Raw genomic sequence first — 21,959 nt, forward strand, 5'->3', positions numbered from 1 at the left:
GCTTTTCTCATTCAAATCGGTGCAAAGGAATTACAACCACAATCGCTTCCCAGTGCTTCCAACGTAAACTGATACAGCGCGTTCAGCAACATCAGATGAGTCAAACATGTAAATGCTGTTGTTAGTTTAATCATTTGTGTAAAGAGAAACATAAAGATTTACATTATCATTTTCGCTTTTCTTTGAATTGATAGAATTTATTTTTGTCTGTTTTTCCACTCAACATATTACATTCCTGCTGTTTATTAAGTCATTTACTGACACATTATATTTGTGATTTCTCTTTTATAATTTTACTCTGCATCGCCATTCAGTGCTTTCATACTTCACACTGAACAGTAAGTCTGTTCTTTAACTACTTTTCCCATTGTTCTGTCTTTCCCTCTCACTTTGCACACCGGGCTTTTCACTTTCAGATGACATTATATTGACCTCAAAGGGTTCTTTAAAGCTTATGGCCTAATCTAAAAGGAAATGAGTTATACACCTTTAGTTACACGTCAGTTCCGCTCTTTGAATGGTCGCATATTTGAAGCTAATGACGTTTGGGGGTGCTGCAAGTCGGCACAATCTCAGGAATTAGACAACATCTGCTTTAGTGCCATCATCTGCTAATGAGATCATAATTGCACCGAAGAGGTCCACGAGGACACGGTGGCAATGCCGGGGGGAGGGATAGCCTTGTGGAAGCATGAAACTGAATTCAACTGCCCGTTCAAGTCTAAAATGTCCGTTACCATGTTAAATTCACAGATATAGACCCTGCCTGTGACGTCACGATGTTAGCTGGAGGCAAAACAGAGGTGAACACTGACTTTCAACCACGAAAATGTCGCCTTGCTGTATTTTTTGGTGCCAAAACTGAAAAACCAAAAACACTAACTTGAAGTTTTATCACAAGTGTAAACAACTTTGGTTTGGTGATTAAAAGAAAGGATTGGACTGAGACAATCAACAACGTGCACACTTGATATCAGGTCAGATTAATATGTAAGGCATCATCAGTTTCAGTCAGGATAACATTATGTGTTAGACTAAATAATGACTGAAATTAGGTAAACTTAATCCTTATTTAGAGGATTCATGTTAATGCTAATGCTAGCAAACATTAGCATTGCTGGATTCTTCATACACGTCAATGCTAATGTGTTTCACAGGTGTCCAAGCAGAAGTTGCATTTGCTACGTTACCCTCCACAGTGGTTCCACTTACTTATTGTAATATCTTTGTTGGAGAGGCTTCACTTGATTAAAGACAGACCAGACTTCGTCCCCTCTGTGTCCTTTTGTGCCAAAACACTCTCTTGAAATATGCTAACCGCCGTTTACAAGCTATAGTGTTTGAGATGCTTCCAGTGAAGCCCCGCCCCTCAAAATATGTCACATTGTTTACAAACCGTGAAGGGGTCTGTTTCCAGGCAGTATTCGAGTCCATCTCCGTACTTCTTTCTCCTACTCCCCATTCTCCTCCCACAGCAGGTGGTTCGAGTTGAAGATGATCAGTGACTAAAATGCCTCCAAGTTCACTTCAGGCAAGTTATGAGGTAACAGCAACTACCTACTGTGCTCTGCAACAGATCACAATCGGCAGGAGGAAGCCAACGTGGAGAAAATTAGGACCAGCTTCCCTACAGTGAGCCCCCCCAGTGTTAGACCGCCGGGGGGACTCCAACAAGGAGTTTAAGCATGAAAAGTAGATGCAGTGAGGGCAAAAACGATTCAAATTCATAGTTCTTCTTGAGACAAGGAGGACAAAACGGCGTTAGATGCATGAACATTAAATTCCGACTCAAGGTGCAACCAGTGCGAAAAAAAGAAAAAAACAACAAAAAAATACGATTAAAGATGCATGGTTTGCCTCCTGGAACACTCACTATGAAATATGTATGTTTGCAATTAAACTGGAGCAAGGATGTAAAAATACACTTCCACTGTTTATCTCCATGTGTACAAGTAAAAACTTTATCTCGGGACGGATACACAGCAAAACACTTTCACGACTGTGCAAAATTTGGGTTGTGCATTAAACGTGACCTGAATGCGTGAGCGGAAAGAAAAGTTTCCCGATCGTTTACTTCCTTTGCTCGGGATAAAAATTCCGTTCCCCCGTAAGACTTGCTGAATCGTTATTACTGTTGCAGTAAGTGAAGCTTAATGGAAAGTTCAATAAGGAAGACACTCCTTACGATCTGTTCCCCTCCGGTGAACGTGGACTGTTGGTGTCACTCTATTTCCCTATCTCCTAGACTTTACTAGGGTTTCAGAATCACTCCATTCTCCGTTTTCTATCCTATGAACTATGTGCATGCTTTCTCCAAGTCAATTGTCATTGTGTCACTTTTCAGCCTTCCCCCTCTCCATGGTCGTCTAAAAAAAAGTCTTCATCCGAGGTTTCCCTCAGCCACCTGCCATCTTCATCTACTCTCCCTATCCGCTCTCATCAATCAGGATTCAGCTCCATGTCACTCTGTGGAATCTACCTGTCAAACAGCCACATTACATGCTCATGTTTCCTTAATAAGTGTTCTTTCATCCACTGTACCCATTTGATCTCTCCTTATTGAACTGGTAATCTCTGCATATTAATGTTTTTGTGTATTCTGTGAATGAAAAACCTCCAGCATTGTGGGAATGTGCCTCTAGCTTAATGAAATTACGGACTTAAACCGAAATCGTAATGAAATCAGTGCTATGTTACGGCTCTAATGGGTTTTAACCACACTGCAGTATCGGTGTAGCAGAAAATCTCTATGACTGAACCGGGAGTTGGTTCATTAAATGACATAATACATTATACAATATAATCTACTCAGGCCAAGATATTTGAATATCAATCATACCACATGAGTTCATTCCAGACCACGTCTCATGACATACACTATAATAGCTAGCGTCTTAAAGGTAAACTTTACAACAGGTCAGGTGCATTTGCTTGTGTTTCTTCAGAAAAACATACACCAGCTCCGGATCTAAAGTCACTTGACACGGGTGTGTTTTTTCCCTGCAGGGATATTAATGAAAAGGTCCTTTGATTTGCAAACACTCCATGCTCCCTGACGCACACTTATACCTTCTCAGCAGAAGCAGCATGCAGAATAATTAGCAAATGATTTTTAATTAAGCTGCGGTTTCATTGCACAAACAAACTTAAGCAAAAGGATGGAGCACGGGAAAAGGGAACTGCATTTCCATACAGTAATGGTTGCTTTTCTATAACCTGCAGGAGGAATTTGATAATTGAGGAAACAAGCTTATCTTACGTTCTTGTTGAGAATGAGATAAGATGCATTTAAATCGTCACCTCTGAGGCTCATTTTAAATCGGTTTTAATCTACATATAATCCAAGGCATAGAACCTACCCTTTATGGATTTCTTGGGTGTTCTGGCAGTCTAGTGTGTCACTTTTAGATGTGGGTTTTTGTGTAAATTACATGTAATTATATGTAATGCACAGTAATTATGGAGCTTTAGAAACAAACAGGACTCATGTCAGATTTAGTATTTTTTTATTTGTATTTCTCTCCAAGGGCACAAAGGAGAGAAGCTGGTATATGGCGGTGATTAATAAGGTTCCTATTAGAGACTACAACAAACTACATAGTGTACTAGTCATTTTACTGACCAATGTCTGGACGTGGAAAAACTGCAGTTCTCCCGTCTAACTTATTCACCTCAAGTTTGTCATCTTTGCACATACCTTCACTGAAGAGTTAGAAAAGTCTTCCAATAGTTTAGACTTTTGGGTGAATGTAACTACACGACATGGCAACCCAGACTGCAAGAGCTGTGATTGGTCCGCTTGGTAGTAGCGTGTTTCCAGCTCCTTGTCCATCTCTGCAATTTTTAAATTGATTGTTTTGGGTCAATAAAGATGGAACAAATTGAGGAAAAGGAGGTTCAGAGACGCAAACATTTGTAGGAGTAGTCTTCGGCAAAATTTTCAGTGGCGACTGTTGAAGGTGGAGCAGGGAGCAAAAATTAACCCGGCGTTTGGGTGGTGTTTTTACAGAACGAGCGCATGAACCCTTAGTAAGGTCTTAAAGAAAATAATGTCACGCATGTGACGCAAGCTTTAAAAAAATATTTTTTTATTGTACACGTTTTCAGTTGCACGCAATCATGTCATCCCCTGCTCCCCTCGAATCAAGGAAAACCACCATGTAATGTTCTTCGTTCGTTCTTCCTCTGTTTACTGAAATATGATGCAAAAGAAAACTGCAATGTCAGCTTTCAGAGGCTCTTTAGTGACCAGAGTCTCTCCGTTTACTGCAGGATGAAGACGAGGTTAAACACCCATTGTTGTGATCTCGTCACCGCCATCAAAATGTAAATGGTATTCAATTTCATCAGCGAGATAATGTGATGAGGTAAGGGAGGTTAATCTTTGAATAATTGACAAAAAAATACTGACACACACACATTCACGCACGTAAACACACACACACACACACACACACACACACACACACACACACACACACACACACACACACCTGCCTTTAGATTCCCGGCAGAAAAATCCATGAATAATGGATCTTAGTTTTCTCTGGCCTGAGGGAGAAGCTTTTAAACATAATTTGTTGCTTTAATTTATTTACACAACCTGGCAACCTCGGCCCTCGGGCTAGGTGCATTACACAGAACTGAACCAGGGAGGGGTACGTGCGCACACACAAAAGACACGGTGCACATGACACACACACACATATATCTGCTCCAGGTATTTGTCGTATTCAAATTCGGTCTCAACTTGTCTCGCACTTTCAACAAAGAAGCATGTTAGCATTAAATATTCAATAACAGTGCAGCGATAACAGATGTCACCGTTACTCCGGCAGCGCCTCACTGAAGCCATTTATTCTGAGTTAATTCTCACCTTTGACGCGTTTCATCCCAGAGAAAAGTCGGAATGCTTTAACTTCAACAGGTTAAGCAGAGAGTCGGTTCGCTTCTTTTAAAAAATCGGCTTTTAACATGCAGACGAGGCCGCTGAGTGCACTTTAGCAAACTACACATCATCTCATCAAAAATAAAGAAGAAAGCATTTGATTCCCTCTGATTGGGAACGCGTTACGAGCAGAATCCAGTTAGTGAATCATGAGTATGCAAAGATCTGTACGGAAAAGGGATGGTTGTAAAACCGTGTGTTAGCCGTACTTTTGATCCAAAAACATACCGTTCTTTTGGGTTGCCATCATAATGACAAACTCAGACGTTAGCAGCAGCACTATGCGTTAGTGCAGTTGTCATGTTGATACAGTTGTAAAGCTCGTGGCAGAGCCTGCACACTTCTGAATCAGATTTTCTTTATGGACTTTGATCACAGGACTCCCATGAACTCCCTTCTAAACACCCACCAGCACCACCACCAACATTTAGCAGCTGACTCACTTTATGATGCATTATTCAGGATTTTCCATCGACTTGCACATGAAATAGCAATTTTGACAGACATCATGCAACCGCACGGTTCCTCGGATTTCTCGTCGTGTTCTGACTTGACACGTCCAATGTCCTCTATCCACATCCGACTCCAGCGTGATCGTTGCTGCAAACTTTTGATCACTCTCAAAACACGATGAGCTTCGTTTTGCCAAAAAAGTGTTTACAGGCCGTGTTCGCAGCACCCTGGATTCCTGCACGTACTTTGATCCCTGATCACAGCACGCTGTTTACTGTACATACATCTTCCATTCATTAATAATGCCCCAGACTGTAATCCGACACGGAAATCAGCCGCTAAGTACAAAATCCAACGATTCAGACTTTAGGAGTCGTCACGCACCAGCCAGTGTTACGGCGTCCTGCTGCTGCAGCTTTCATTGTGGAATTTAGGAGGCTTGCAAAACAAAATTGTCAATTACCTTAAGCAAGTCATGGCACAAAGCAAGACCTGATTCTTTGTGCAGTTATTTCTGTGACAGCACGTTCAACAAGACGTCCAGTTTAAATGAGCGCCTGAGTAAGAAAGTGTACGAACATCTGGCATCTGACTGTATCGATTATGATTGGAGTGCACGGATATCTCAGAAAATAACTCTTGCCTAGATTTCAATATGAAAATCACTGTTTTCTTGTCTGTAGGCTTATTTGTGAAGCCGTCAGCAGCTATTAACTTCAAAATAAGACTGGAAATACAAGAAGACCACACATCAGAGAATCTGCCCTTAGAGAAAATCCCTGGTGCCTTTCATTGTGCAAAGCTAAGCTAACAATGCTAACCATGCTGTTCAAGGTAGGTGGAGGGACATACCACTAGGTTATCACTGGATAGTCTAACTGTTAATAAGTACATTTATGTTGGTGTGTGCCAAACTAAAATGAATGAACAGAGACAAGACAACACAGCATAGAAAGATATCTGCATGGGGAAAAGAACATGATTCTTTTCTAAGACACTCATCCCCAGTACTTGGCCAGCTGTGGGAGACTGTCACAGTCGTAGATCGTCCAATCAGTGTCAAGCTGTGTTTCATGGCCTGCACTGCTCGCCCATCCCTTTGGGGCGATCTCAGTCTGGCTCTTCTCTTAGACTCCTCTTTTGAACTGCAGATGCAACCTGAATGGGTTCTGGGAAGGCTTTTGCTGTCATGCTTTTGTCATTTGTAAATTGTTTTATTCGATCGCTGGGGCGGCCAGTTAGCTAGCGATCAAGACGTTCCTGCAAAATGCAATAAGCCGGGAAAATGCACCGGCCATGCTCGCCTCTTTCTTCCGCGGAGCTGGAACGAGGCAGGGTCGCTGCTTATTATTCTTGATTTCCTGCCCTTAAAGTGAACGTGCACATGATTAACTAAATCAGATGACAGCGCCTGACTGGGAAGCATTAATACTTACGTAGTAGCTATTAGGTGCATCTGGACATCCAAAAAACCAACTGTATACCGCAATAAAACAATGTTTAGGTAGCCTGCTGTTCCTTCTCCTATTGAACAAGTCACCTTAGCCGTCATGGCAACAGATTTGGCAGATTTGTCAAAAAAAGAAATAAAAGCACATGCAATAACAGACTCATTGCCAGAGTGGAGAGAAGCAAAGCAATGTTTTACTCTTTTTGTTTCCAATGGACTCTTGAAAGCTGTGAATTATGTTACCCATGCTGTACCATGTTATTTTACACTTGAGGGATTTTATAAAGAAACGCTGGTATCATATAATCAGAAGTCTTTGTGCTATATCAATATTTTGGGGCGTCCATTGTAATCTTCTCTCGCGTGCGATGCTGCTGCATTCTGTTCAAAACCACAACCCAGCCCTGCATTCTCTATACTTATTATGGACAAACAGGTATTGTCACATTCTCGTCATGACATTCACGAACAAACCCAGTCCGCCTCACATATAAGTTTCTCGCAGCCCAGCGTTCGTCAGTGAAATGAGGAGGATATTAAATTTGCTGGTGAGGTTTGTCAACCTGAGAGGGCTTTTCTGTCACCGCGGCGCTGAAAAGTAATCTGTTTCTCCATGCAGCCGTCGTGATCAAAGGAATCGCACTCCCATGACAATCCCGCACAACAACCCCCACGCACACTGTGGGCGCGCGCCGGCGTGCACGCCCGCAGCTTCGCGTCGAAAAAAACGCAGACGCAAATGCTGTATGTTCGCTCGGACTGACAGATCACAAACACTGAGACTTACATTCACACACAAGGCAGATCTCGCTGCCGCTTGATGTTGTGTTTTTTCTTTTAGAAGCTTGGCTCCTGCTGCGAAGACAGCAGTGGAAGGACGGACACACAAACACACACAGGCATAAAACACACACTCGGATGAACGCACTCGTGCACCAATACTCAAGGCAGCTGCACAGCAGAATCCAACAAGGGAGCAAGTCATCAGTCGGGGCTGAAACTACAGCAAGAAGAGGGAGCAAAGAGGTGTTACTCCGTGAGATTCTTTAGATATTTGCGTTACTATGCAACAGTTAATGTGGCACCACAAGACGTGGAGACTTGTAACTCTAATGTCTCTTTTAATTTCATTTGCTTGACGTGAATGGTGTGTGGCCCCTGCTGTGGCCCCAATATAGTCCCAAAATGTGCACACCTGACAGCGCAAATATTCCACAAATGCTTGATTTCCACAGGAAGAAAGATTTTATTTACCACTCAGCCATATTTGAATGATCTGAAGGCGGCAGCTGAGCTTTTGGAAAATATGAGACAAATGTATTTTGGTGGCTTCACGGTCGTTTCCTCCCAGCACGTATGAACAGATATTTTTGTACCGAAGATGCACACATTTCTTCCTTCTTCTTTTTTTTTTGTAGATGTGCTGCAGCAGGTTTGCAGTCTACACCATCCACTGTACCAGACCCCCACCTCCCCCGCTCCCTCGCAGGGGAATCTACCCAACCCTCCTTTCATGCTTTAGTCATCCAGCCTGGGCTGCTGCAACATCCCTCCTGGCTCCGCTCCCGAAGCACTCCTTAGCCCTTACATCCAGAATTCTCTTCACACACACGCACACACACACACACACTCACACACACACACATGCCCTGCAGTCCCACCACTGGCTTCGTGAGGCTGTTTGTATCGCATACAAACTCGTGCTCAAACCTCCAGCCCACATAGTCGTGCGCGTCAGTCTGTGATCTGCATTCTGTCGTTACCTGCCACTTAGCTTTTCTCTCCCTGCAGCAGCCTGGCTTACCCCCCCACCGCCCCTCTCTCTCTAAAGGAGGAATAACTTCACTCCACTCTGATCAGCAGTAACTCTCCGTTTTCCATCATAACCCATAAGGCTGTCTCCTCAATAAACACATCACACCTTCGTGCTTAGATCTCCTCCTCTTTATATTGATTTCCCCTTCTGATCCTCCTTGTGCCATATTATATGTTGGGAAGGGTGGGGTGATTCACACCCAGTCAGTTAGTTTGCTTCTAAAAGAAAGCACGCAGCACTTAAATCAAAAGGAGAATAGAGGGTTTTTCTAACTGATTCATTAGAGAAAGTGGAAAAAGAGCGCAGAAAATACGAGGGAGATAACAAACGACGTAAAAGGTGGGGAGAGCTAGAGTCCTGTGCACGGAACGACCGGCTGAATGATTGCTGCTCGGTGATGCCAACCGCAGGCCAAAAAACAAGCACAAAAGCATTCACTTTATCTTGAAACCTCCTCTCCACATACAAATGAATGCTCAAGCACTTCATGTTGCATATATTATCTTTAAAAAAAAAAAAGAGCCAACAATACAATCAGCTGGACAAGTACTTTCATTCATTCATTTTCATTTGATTCATTCAAACCCAGAACCTTCCTGCTGCGAGGCATCAGTGCTAACCACCAAAGCACTGTGCCACCAACAAGTGCTTTCATTGTTTCCATTATACTCTAGTGATTAATCATCTAAATTATGAACTGTCCTAAACTGTGAACAGTGTTTACTTTGGCAGATTTGCCGCCCAGATGAAAAACGTTTGAATGGTTGATCCTCCTGTCGGCCTCATTGTCTCAGACTCTCAACAGCTATTGGAAGGATTGCAATGAAATGTTATTTGGGGATTAGTGGCATCCGGATGATAGAGGCACTCATGAACTTTCCCACTAGTGCCACAAGGAGGTTGGCAATTTTGCAGTGAAATGTTTCAACAGATTAGACGGATTGCCATCCAGTCTGCTTGTCTTCAATGGTATCATCAGGGGTCTTCAACGTTTTTCAGGCCAAGGACCACCAGACTGATAGACAGATTAAGTAGCCCTACCTACTATATGTGTTCAATATTAAATTCGGCCTATAAATATACGTTATTATTATCATTTTGCCTTCGTTATTCAGCTATTCACATAACACATGCGATTTCACCTGGGGACTGAATGGCTCTCAGGCCAATCAGGGGCCAATTCATGTTAATGTGTATTTAAAGAAATTTAAATTTGTGGGGGAAAATGAAAAACACATGTATAAAAATGTCTAATCAACCAAAGATTTTGCAGTACCTCTGCGTACCCCTAGGGGTCGCAAACCCTCTGTTGAAGACCTATGGTGTTCGTGTACCCCAGCACAATCTGAGCATGTCAGTGTGTTTTATACAGCTGAAACCTGGCCATTTTACAGAACAAAATGTGACATTCAAAAAAAAAATTCCATTCGGTAATATGCGTACAGTACATTCATACAACCCTCAAGATAGATTCTAATCTCTTTAACATTTCTAGTCCAACTTTATCCAGTTAACTAGAACTGTATCAGAGTTTTATGACTAAAATATCTACTCTGCAGATATTAATGTAACCTTAACTTGGCTTTGTGCAAGCAGAAGACTCCAGGGTGGATGAAGCAGCCAGTGCAGAAATGCTGAAACTGCAGTCCCTCAAATGGCCACTAGAGAGAGCGAATCAATCCACATAGAGCTTCATGACGTTAAAATGTCCAACTTTACAGCAGAGTTAAACGTGTTTACAAACTAATATATCTATATCTATATCTATATAAATATAGAAATGGTAATGGTATAAAAATGGTTTTGGTCTCTGTAACTGACTTCCTGATTCATGACAACTGTACTGTCAAAAGCTTAGTGTAACTAACATAGACAGAAGGTAGCGGTATCTAAGCATCAGTTTGTTATTGCTGTTGTGAGCGTGCTAGCTTTCTGACATTGGTAATTAGCTAATGAAATCACAGCTGTGCCAAAGTATAGCCTCACACAGCTGCTAGACAGAGCTGTACAATTGGTGATGTGTTGTTTGTTAAATGAATTGATTAACTAACAAAGCACTCAATTCCTTTTCCATAAACTGACTGATCGTTTCAACCCAGGAATCAATAATCTCATCAGTCTTTGTTCCAACAAGAACCTCAGACATCTGCACTGTTTTAGATTTCAGGTTCAGTCTTATGAGATGGTTGATCTTTTTTTTTTTTTTTTTTTTTTTTTTTTGTTAACCAATTCTAAAGACGGTGTAGGGTTTGGATTATTTTCCCCACATTCACTCCATAAAGTAGTTAAGTACAGTTAAAAGGAATTGCTTTATTGAATGGACGACAGCAGCGGGAAAAACAAAGCCATTGCATAATTCTCCTCCCCCTCCGGCCCCAGCTCGGTAAGTGAAGGGAAGGGAGCGCTATTTAATCAAAAAAAGTGTCACATTAATTCAGACAAATTCAAGCAATCTAGTTTTCTAATAAAGCTGTCATATTTGCATCCGGTGACTTACGCTCACCATCGTTTTAGATTAATTCCCGTCACAACCTTTTGATTTATGAATGCATAATAACTGAGGGCATCGTCTGTGACTGTGAGCAACTGTATGTGTGTATGCATACAAGGCCTTGACTTTTTATCTAACACGTTGCTCGTACCTATGAGAGAAAATCACATTTGCCGTAATTGAGCGTCTTGAAAGGGATGGATCACACTCCTGGTGTGAAGGAGTTGCATCACTGGTTCTCTCGTTTCCGCCTCTTGTCCACGCTTATATTGTTGCTATTCATAGCGGAGGACCAAACCCATGAGAAATTCTTATGCCCATCTGAAACTGTCTTTCCATATCTGTAAGAAATCCAAAGGTCAAAATAAGCTCTCTCCAGTGTGCACTCAGATGAAGAGCAATTTATTCCTCTTATTATTGCTTAATATCTTTTATCTGTCTTTTTTGTTTTGCGGCTGTGGAGGGAATTTGCATGCTAACATCCGATTTGCATAAAAGAATGGGGAAAAAGCGTCCCTCATAATGACACGTTTCATTATCTTTTGAATTTTTATTGACTATTACAGTGAAAGTGCAATGTTTTCTTTCTTTCTTGAGCTTTCCAAATTATACGGTTTCAAAAAACAGAGTTGGGAATATCTCTGGTATCTCAGGTGGTATGGACGCTGTGGTTCAATAATGAATGTTCTGCTGAACTGCAACTCAGTTCCACTTTCCCTGAAAGACTTTGAACAAAACTATACTATTAACTGAACTCCCACCGTGCCAGGGAAACGAGGTGGGGCTACTTATATCACTTATGTATTTTTGATTTCACCGTATAGCTTGCCGACGAGGCCTGGTGACAAAATTGCATACATTGCCCTGTTGGAAATCTCTTCCACGTCCTTCATCTCCCTGTGCCATGATGATTACAACAGACAATGTACCTGAGTGAGCAGGAATCTTATCCAGGATGTACAGGAGGCAGCTGTCAGCCTTTTAACCAGAATGGATCGTGACCAGTCCAGACGCGCGTTAGCCTCCTTACACTGGCTGCCTTTTAAAATTGGCTTTAAGATCCTATTGATTACTTTAAAGGCTCGTCACGACCTTGCTCGTTGCAGTATTTCTGACCTTTCGTTAGAGTCTGGGCGTAGTTGGAGGCCTTATCTGGGCTTCCTGAGCCACTGCCATTGCTGTTAAACTGCCTCTTCACTTTTATCAGGGAGATCATGCTAATTATTTTAACCCGAATTGTCTTTTTATTATGTTATTCTCTTATGTATTCTTCTTGGGTTTGGAAAGTTGCTGTATAAACAAAGATTTCTTTTAAATTTCACAGAATCAGATCGTCCATTCGGTTAGTTTGTCTTTGCCCCTTTATTTGTTATTTACTTCAGTTTTTATACATTAGTTCCTATTATGCCGGTTGCTTCCAGATCCAGCTGTTCTGACAACTTGTGATTTTTATTTATTTATTTATTTTACGGCCTTTATTGTGAAAGGCTGAAACGTGCAAGACGGACGGATAGATCTTTCCCTGCTTTCTCAGAATCTAACACATTGTATCTGATACCATCTTCATGGTTGTAAACGAGGCCAGCGAGTGAGTCTGAGACATCTGTTTGTGGTAACTGCTGGCTGCGTCTCAAAGTTTCCTGATGCACTGCAGACTTGGCATCATCTAAAAGTTCGGCTGGAGGCCAAATCAGCCCTTAAACTTCTCTATTAAGACTCCTGCATTTCCTGAATCCAACTGAGAGACTCCTGATACCTGATTACCATCTCCTGGCCAAAGTTTGCCACTGCTTCGATTGCTGAGCCAGCAGCTCTGTTGAGTGTATTTTTTTAAGTTACTGCGTGGCGAACAAGTCTGAAATATTCCGGCACTTCCCCAGCACACTCTTAAAATACATCTTTAATCCTTCTATTGACAAAAATGAATGTTCTCCTTAAAGATGTCACTGGAGAAGCTTCAAAGCCCGAATGAAAAAAACATTTCTGCTAAACGTTGAGCTGTTGCGAGTCAGAGTAGTCACACATTTCCACCGCCGCCTCAAAGAGGCTTTGAATGTCGTTGCATGGAGAGTGTTTTGTAGCACAGTGGGATCCACATGAAACTCTGTTTTATTCCTCCATCATACATAAAGGAGACTAAGCAGAGTCGCCAGGAGCTGTCTTACCCCCTGCAGAAAGTCTGACACAGGAGAGAAAAACACTTCACCTACTGTAGGCGTGTGCCAACAGGCCTCCGAGAAGGAGCTCTCTTTCCAACGGCTGCAGACAAGACTGCTGAATGACGCTGGATGCAACAGACAAACGCGCTGCTGCTTTGAGATATGTCTTTACTTTCCCCCGCTCTTGCTCTTTACAAGCAAAGGGAGAATGCCTGGCGGTATCTGAAGCCAGACTGAACTATCTCGTTGTTAGTGTCACTCGTTCCGAAGACCAAAGTTTCTGGAGGGCTGCCCAAACCTGGCTGTCCAAACGAGTGGGAAACATAAAAATCTGCACGCGGTCCAAACACACCAGCAATTTAAAGTGTCCATGTGTGGAGCAAGGTGTGAAAGGTCAGATTTAAGTCGATTCAATTCATTGTTATTGAAATGAAAAGGTGCGACAAACAAATGTTGTTTGACCTATAATGATATTGCAGTTGGAATTTCCGTGATGAAATTTTAATGGGCGAGAGAGGAATCCACGCTGGCCTGCTTTGAGGCAGACACATACATTATATAAACAGCAGTCCAGACTCCTCCTTCAGATTCTTGCTGCAGAGTGCGAATACGGGGGATGTTTGGGGATCTCTTACAAAATGTCTATACGCACACATACTTTATAGAGTATAGAGCGAGTGCCTGACTATTAAATATTGCAGCAGTAAGACAGTAAGTGCTGTGTGCCAGTAAGATAAATATTACAGAGACAGTGCTGCGCCCTGCTGGCTGTGTTACATACCGTGCAGTGTTGGTCCCCTTCCTGATTTCTCTTATTTTTTTGCACGTTTGTCACAACTAAAATGTTTCACATCACCAAACTAATTTAACATCAGACAAAGATAACAAAAGTAAACACATTTAAGTGTGACAAATATGCAATAAAATAAAATAAATAAATAATAAGAGAAACCAGGAAGGAGACCAACACTTTTTTTCACACCAGTGTACATAAGCGTACTGTGCTCTGTTATTCTGGCTGTGTAATCTGAATACTATTCTTCATTTAGAGGATTTTCATTTTATTTATTTCCCGTATCAGTTTGGGTTCAGTTAGTTTCCAGAGTTGTGATTGCACACAAGTTGTTGATGTGTAAAAAGTTTGCTTCATAACGCTTTCAATATTGATTTTTATTTAGCAGGGTTTTTTTGTTTGTTTTGTTTTTTGTTTTTTCATTTGTGGGTTACATTTGCCAAGGTCACAATTTAAAAAGCTCAGAGTTACTATAAGACTGCAACTCACTCACAGTCATGCCAGAGGAAATGTGCACTCATGCCTGCTCAAGCTTGTTGCTGTTTCCTGTTTACTTGCATTTTATGTTCATTCTTTTATTTTAGTCTGCTAACAGTAATCCTGTCTTTTTCTGTCGCCTTGTTTTTTTATTTCCTCATTCTCCTCACTCACCATATTTATACCGCCTGTACCCCTTTTTTTTAATTTCATTATTATTACATTATCTTATTGTATATACCTGTTTCTTTATATTTTACGTTTCCGTTTTTATATCTGCTATTTCCCTTGTGGATCAGTTTAATCTGTCTAAAGTCTAGACTCTAGAGGCTTCCAGCTAATCGTGATAAAAAGCATATCGTTACTGTACATGGTGTTCATTCGTCTTCCGATTCTTTTCCAATAACCTTTTCAATTGAAGGGGGCGGGGCTGTAGACTACCACGTGCTCCAATCGACCAATCATGGTTTGAGGCACCGCTACGTCACGACGTTAAGGAACAATACGTTTGAATCTAAGTTTCGATTTCTCAGTTGACTCGTCGTTACAGTGAGCGGTGAGTTTTGAGCCTTGACTCCAGAAGAAAAGAACTCGTTTTATTCTTGTGAAATAATTGGCATTTAACTTGAGTAATATCTGCTGCGCCAGCTGACACTTTGTATGTATATTATTTAAGCTAATTATCTGTCGTGTGAAAATCAGTGTTTGTTCTTTTGAAAGGGCCTTTCTTTCTCTTTCAATTTCCTTCTACCATTTTATCTCTCATCCTTTAAAACATTTCTTTTGTTTTGTTTTCTTTCTTTTTTCAAATCTGAGAGAGGACACTTGGTAAATCTTCTTTTCTCTAGTTTTCTGCAGGTGAAATCATGTCCATTTTACTGAAAAAAATAAAGGCGGCCTATCCAAAAGCTGTCTCCACCCTGGAAGGTAAGTACGCTCACCAGGCTGTAGGTTTCTCTTTGCCAATACAGAAAGTGAATCATGAATTCAACTACATACACTGTTCTTTCAGAGGCTGACATTCGCACTGACTTAGACATCCAGTCACTGACTCGAGATGACCTCCGTGACCTGTTTCCTAGTCCTAGCCACTTCAAGATGAGAAGGAACATTCTTGAGATAATACACAAAGAGGTGAACAATTTGTGTAAGAATGAAAGGAGAGATACTTAAACAACTGACACGCATAGTTTTCACTTAGATGTGTTTTTTTGTTTCTTTCTTTCTTTCAGAGGCCAATCAATACTGTCCTGAAAGAACTGAAAGACTTCATCCCGGAGGAGTCTTTCAGGGGTATGTACAGACAGTCTTTTGCTTTCAATTCTCCATTTGCTCCATTCTCCATACGCTGCTTTTGTTTTCAAGTGAATGATGCAATGCTTTACTGCTTTAAAAAGTACACTATGATATAATTTGTCATGCATATTCTAAAACACAACCTTTCACCTCCCGTGCAGCTGCTCTGACTAACAATGGGGTCTTGGTCGACTACCTCAACATCCTGAAGAGTGTGAAGAGTCAAATGGATAATGTGCAGTCTTTCCTTGATGCCCACATTGATCTACTGGACATCAGCAAAACAGGCCAGGAACCTGACAAAGGTCAGAATGCAGTGTGTGTTTTATTTTAATATTGTACGGCCTATTTCATTAATGTAAGATTGAGATCATTTTCTTCAGAGAGGAACCTGTAAAGTTGAGAGCGTACAGTGCCTTGGCTTTGGTCTTACTGTTTGTGCTCTTATTTACTTGTGCTTTTCTTTTGTCGGGATGGAGAGCACCAATGTGTGTCAGCACATAGTCCTCCTTCTTTTTTTTCAACCTCTCAGATGTTGTAGAAGTGTTGCCCAGGATGGTTTGCTGCTGTACCATGAGGCTTGGGAATCTTTTTTCAAACCACTACATTGTTGGTGTGAGGAAAGCTTGACAGCTACACCACAGCTCATATGAAATATATTAAATTATAAAGCAATATATTTATTTTTTACTATGGTCTCACTCTGTCTGGTATGTTTTCAGGGTAAAATGTCCGTCCTTCCAATTATTTCTAATACGTTCAGAAAAGTCCAACATAGTTGTTATGTGAATCTGTTTGATATGGTTTTAATTAGGCATTATGTCATTGTGCCTAACAGGTTTTGGTACAAGTACAAGTACAAGTACAAGTACTCCAGCCCCCCGTGGTCCAATGGAGTCCCACAGTGACCAAAAGCATGGCCATGCACAGGAAACATATGGTATGTCTGTCTCACTTTATTCAACCCTCATGTTTAATGTGTAGCCATAAGAATACAGAGTCAAAAATGGCTTTAAAAGTAATTAAGTTCATGTGATTGTATCTAACAGGTGCCGCTTCAGGCTCAAGCCAATCACACACCACTAGCTCGGTGGGTACGTCGAAGGACAAATCTGAAGGCCATCCACAAGGAGCATATGGTAGCTCTCACCTTTTTTTAACCATTATGACATACGGAAATGGGTTGATGCTGCTTCAAATTTCCCAAATGTTTTCACAATTTATTTCTACATTTCTATAATAAAAACCGGAAGCTAGGGATGTCTGTAAAGTCACATCTGCTCTGATTAGTTAGCTTCACAGGCCTGAGCAGACACCCACCATTCCCCATCAACTCTGCCAATGTTTACCAGAAAGGACAAAAATACCATTTTTAGAAAGCATTTTTAATTGTTGTAGAGGTTATGACAAACATGTAATATAATATAAATACTGAATTTGATATAATGGAGACTTTAAGATCACATTATAACGATGATGGATTGGATTTATATAGCGCTTTTCAACACACAGAGTGGTTCCCAAAGCATTTTTACAGAACCCATTATTCATTCATACACATAAGCTTCTTTTGTAGCCACAAAACTGAGACAGAAGCGTGGCTGCCAATGTGCGCCGAACACATCACACACATAACACATTCATACAGGGGCAAGGTGGGTAAAGTGTCTTGCCCAAGGACACTACGACAGTAACCGGGACACAGCGGGATTCAAACCGCCAACCCTCTGATCATTGGATGACCCGCCCTACCACCTGAGCCACTGTCGCCTGCTCATTATACCTGAGTTTGTCTCTTCTTGAGTCTCCTCTGAAGGAACTCTTAAATAATACAAGGTTTGCAAATTACAAAGAGCTTTCCCTTTCTATTTGCCATGGTGGATCAATAAGTATATCCAACTTTATTCCAATGCACATTTTCATTTCATTGTAGCATTTTCTGATATTAGTGTTTGTTAACGGTTACTTGATGACAAATGATAGGGAGTTTTTGCTAAATAGACTGATGCCTTTTTCTGCAGGGAAATTCTCCAGGGAGTCTCTGCACCAGTACAGGGAAGGTAACTCCATGATAATATCCTGTTAAACATCTTGTAAACAAAGGATAACTGATAGTGGGTCATAAAGACAAGTCCTTGGATTTGTCAACTTTTTTTGTCAACAATGAACAGTTAAAAGACTGTTGATTTTATATATTTTACACTGTATTATAATTCACTTCACTCACTGCTCTTGTGAATTTATAAATCTGTATGAGTTGCACCACTGTTTTTCATTCTTCCACTGCAGTGAGGTATCAGACGGCGGTCTCTGGTAACACCTTTGATGCCCACTTGCAGCTGATGGAGAACGTAAAGGCTCAGGTTAAGGATGAAGCTCTGCTCACTGAATGCAGTCAGGACGGCGATGTTGTCATTCTCTTCTGCCCTATCAGTTCACGTATTGGGACGGACGTTGCCGCAGCCATGACCAACCAATCAGGTATGATCTTTTGGGTCAGTTTGCTATCTATTTTGAGTTGTCTTTCTGTGAGCATGAGCGTGCAAGTTTTTTTCTGAACCATACAATCAGCATTAAGTTATGAGTTAAGTTATTGGTGAAAGAGAATTGTATAATATTTTTTATAATAAACTGTTTTTGGCTCAAATATTTTCATTTTCTAGTCTCCATAGGTGAAAAAATGTCATTCTGGTACTGATGCACTACACACGAGAGGTCAAGGTCGTACCATCTCAGAGAACATGGCCTGATCACCCAAATGTTGTGTTGCATGTCAACGTTTTCTACCATGACACAGTGTCTGGATTACTGAGGTGTCAAGAAAACAGTGATGCTGTCTGTGAAATACAGAAGAAATTACTGCAGTACAGTGTCACTAAATATAACAGTGGTAATGAGTGGAGTGTGAATACTGAAAGGGGCAGGACTGATTCTGGATTTTCTGGTAGGGGTAAGGGCTCTAACAGCTCTAGACAAAGTATTAAAAAAGATACTGGTTCTCGTTTTTGGCCTTTTGGTTAGGCCATGTATTTTGATGGTTCACATCAAAAGTGAACTGTTATGTCATTGGCTGCTGCAAAATATTCCATTGACTCTTTGGTCAAGTTCAACGCTGATGGTTTAATGATGCCAGTATGTTAACATCTCTGTGTGAATAGCTATATGCTGAGGTATATATTTTATGTAGAACAGGTACTAACCAATCACAAAAGTTGATGATTACTAATACACAAGTTTTGCGAATGTGCATTTTTGCTCTGTACTTTCTGGTAAATTGTGCTCCATAAAACATTAAATTATGACTGTAAATAAACTGCAAGTATAGTCTGATCATTAAAAGTTGTCAAAGCTGTTTTCTTTTTTTTGATGGATTGTAATGTATGGATGCTGAAACACCATGAACCTGGGTTGTGTCTTGACATACATATATTTTATGCACGTGCATTTCAATAATGTGTGCGCATTCATCACATAATTAATTAGTAGGCACAGTTCACCTAACCACACAGGATACTCACTATCATGTCATTTAATCACATGTTTGGGCAGATATTGGTTCTGCAATGACTATGACTATGTAACAGGTATAATTTTCTCTTTTTGATGAAGATTTTGACTCAGTAAATGCATCATGTCGTTGTAACTAACAGATTTTCTGTCTGTCCATTGGAGCCATGTAGTGGCCAAAGTGATGGTCGTTCACTAGGAGTGCATAGTAAATCTCGCCTGTTCTGCCCTCATGTTCAATGAGCAGCTTACGCTTTACAATTTCAATATAAATTGAAAAGAATGCCTTGATTTTAAAATATATTTTGAACCAATAATGAGGATTTCAGGAAGACATGACATGAAAGCCAGCAAGTTAAAGATGACGACAGGTTTATTATTTTTTCAGAACTGGTTCTTACAAGGTTGATAAATCAGACAGAGACAAGAGGAGTGAGAAAAAGCAGAACAGGCAGAAGGAATGAATGACTGAAAAATAACGGCATGATAACAAAGACCATCTATTAGTTGTTGGTTTATGGTTAAAGTGCCGTGGGAGTGTATGCGTGCTTGTAAAGGCGGCAAAGATAGACAGATGATTACCTGGTAGTAAGGTGGGTGGGTCTAAAATGAGAGAGAATGGGCAAGAAAAGACAGAACAGAAGTGAATGGTTGACACTGTGGCAAACTGTGACAGCAGTATTTCACTGTATCTAAACAGACACTGGACCGGGTTCAAGCAGCTCAGTCACCTGTGGCCCACTGGAGCCCCACAGTGGCCAAACCGAAGGTCATCCACAAGGAGCGCATGGTAAATCTCACTTTTTTGAACTGACGCATTTAATGTGGCCCTCATTCAAAAAATCATCCGCTCCATGGAGCTGACCATGCACAGCTTCATGACACATACGATTTTGTAACATGGCGCCGTGGCAAACTCTGGCAACATTGTGTCATTGTATCCAACAGTTGCTGCATCAGGTTCAAACAGCTCAGCCATCTGTGGTCCAGAGGAGTCCCACGATACCAGAATTGATGGCAACGCACAAGTACCACGTGGTAAATTTCACTTTCTTGACACTCGACTGCAAGTGTAGTTGTTATCATGGTACACAGCATATATTTTAATAGTAGGGATGTCCGATATTGACTTTTTGCCGACATCCGATAGCGGATATTGTCCAAGTTCTTAATTTCTGATTCCGATATCAACCGATATGGTATACCGATATATGCAGGACGTTTTTCTCCTCGCCCAGACTAATTTTAGGTAGCAAGCAACCTGTTAGCCACACTAGCTACACTCTGTTGTTGTTTTGGCTATGGGTGCGGTTTGGTAAGGTCATGAATTGCGCCCCGGGAAATGTCCCAGGACCCCACAAGCAGTAACAGCAGGAGCGCGCAGCAGCACAACCCGGGCATTATGTTATCTGTTTTCATTATTGGTGGTAAAACCGATAATGATACGGACAGATATTACATAAATAGGCTAATATCGGCTGATATTATCGGTTGGTCGATATTATTGGTTGGCCAATATTATCGGACATTCCTAATTAATAATCATCCTGTAAACGTTAGTAATATTGTACTCCCATTCATTTCCCGTGGTTATAGTGGGAGTTTTAGAAACTGGAACATAAAAATATTTTAGCACTTGTGTGAGTGTCAGAACCGTTTGCTTTTTTTTTTTTCGCCACAGTGATGTATCAGATGGTCGTCACGGGGGAAACCTTTAATGCCCACACACAGCTGATGGACAACGTGAATACTCAAGTTAAGGATCAGATTCAGCTCACTGAATGCAGTCAGGATAGCCGGGTCATCATTGTCTTCTGTCCTAACAGTTCCCGTATTGGGACAGACATAAGCTCAGCCATGACTGATGTACCAGGTATGATCTTTTATCTAATTTAGTTTCTTTTTTTCAGTTTCTGTAAGCATAAAGTAAGATGATATTGTTATATTGTTTCACCGGTTAGGGAATCTGACTGTATTTACAATTTATTATCACAGAACTACATTCTGTAAACACTTACTTGTAATTTGCAAGTCAAATATTTCCATCTTTTTGTCTCCATAGGTGATGAGCCTGTCATTCTGGTGGTGATGCACTACACGCAGGTTGTCAAGTCCGTGCAGTTTAGGAGAAGATGCCCTGATTACCCTAATGTTGTGTTGCTTGTCAACATTCTCTACCATGACAAAGTGGGTGGATTACTAAAGTGTCAGGAAAACAATAATGCTGTCTGTGAGATACAGAACAAGTTACTGGAGTACAGTGTCCCAAGAGTTAAATATACCTGAGGTATGATTAGGACTGGTAGTAGACCTGTTTCTCACAGTGACATGTTGTAAAGCTGGGTGTCTGGGTAAGTGAAGGAAGTAGTAGTGTTCTGTATTTGTCGTTTACATTATGTAAATAGCTTCATAAACTGCAAAAAACAATTCAGCAAAAAAGAATAATTTAGACCACATTAATGTACATTTTATGTTTGTTGTTGCATTTTCATGTAAGTACATGTTATGAAAACTAGTATATAAGGTGTGACTGTAAATAAGTATGGGAGGAGTCATAGTGCATGTAGTT

General features: G+C 41.0%; 1 protein-coding gene across 2 annotated transcripts; it reads left to right on the plus strand.

The window, feature by feature from the left end:
- Positions 1-15,085: 15,085 nt before the first annotated feature.
- si:ch211-245h14.1 (uncharacterized protein LOC563420 homolog) lies at positions 15,086-21,806 on the plus strand. Of its 2 annotated transcripts, none has more exons than XM_047573060.1 (13): positions 15,086-15,143; positions 15,436-15,514; positions 15,600-15,721; positions 15,820-15,880; positions 16,045-16,188; positions 16,722-16,823; positions 16,933-17,022; positions 17,905-17,943; positions 18,173-18,364; positions 20,091-20,180; positions 20,339-20,428; positions 21,072-21,263; positions 21,453-21,806. In XM_047573060.1, the coding sequence occupies exons 2-13, from the start codon at positions 15,454-15,456 to the stop codon at positions 21,674-21,676; spliced, it is 1,407 nt and encodes a 468-aa protein (XP_047429016.1). In that variant the 5' UTR covers positions 15,086-15,143; positions 15,436-15,453; the 3' UTR covers positions 21,677-21,806. The 2 variants fall into 2 exon arrangements, with proteins under 2 accessions (XP_047429016.1, XP_047429015.1); XM_047573059.1 differs by having other exon boundaries at positions 15,116-15,245.
- Positions 21,807-21,959: the final 153 nt, after the last annotated feature.

This window comes from Mugil cephalus, chromosome 21 (genome assembly GCF_022458985.1).
Source record: "Mugil cephalus isolate CIBA_MC_2020 chromosome 21, CIBA_Mcephalus_1.1, whole genome shotgun sequence".
In the NCBI taxonomy this organism is placed as follows: domain Eukaryota; kingdom Metazoa; phylum Chordata; class Actinopteri; order Mugiliformes; family Mugilidae; genus Mugil; species Mugil cephalus.

Bases quoted from the DNA above. Each gene is read 5' to 3' on its own strand.
- si:ch211-245h14.1 (XM_047573060.1), top strand. From the start codon at position 15,454: ATGTCCATTTTACTGAAAAAAATAAAGGCGGCCTATCCAAAAGCTGTC. The intron at 17,023-17,904 runs GTAGCTCTCACC...CTTTTTCTGCAG, and splicing joins CCATCCACAAGGAGCATATG to GGAAATTCTCCAGGGAGTCT. The intron at 21,264-21,452 runs GTATGATCTTTT...TTGTCTCCATAG, and splicing joins AGCCATGACTGATGTACCAG to GTGATGAGCCTGTCATTCTG.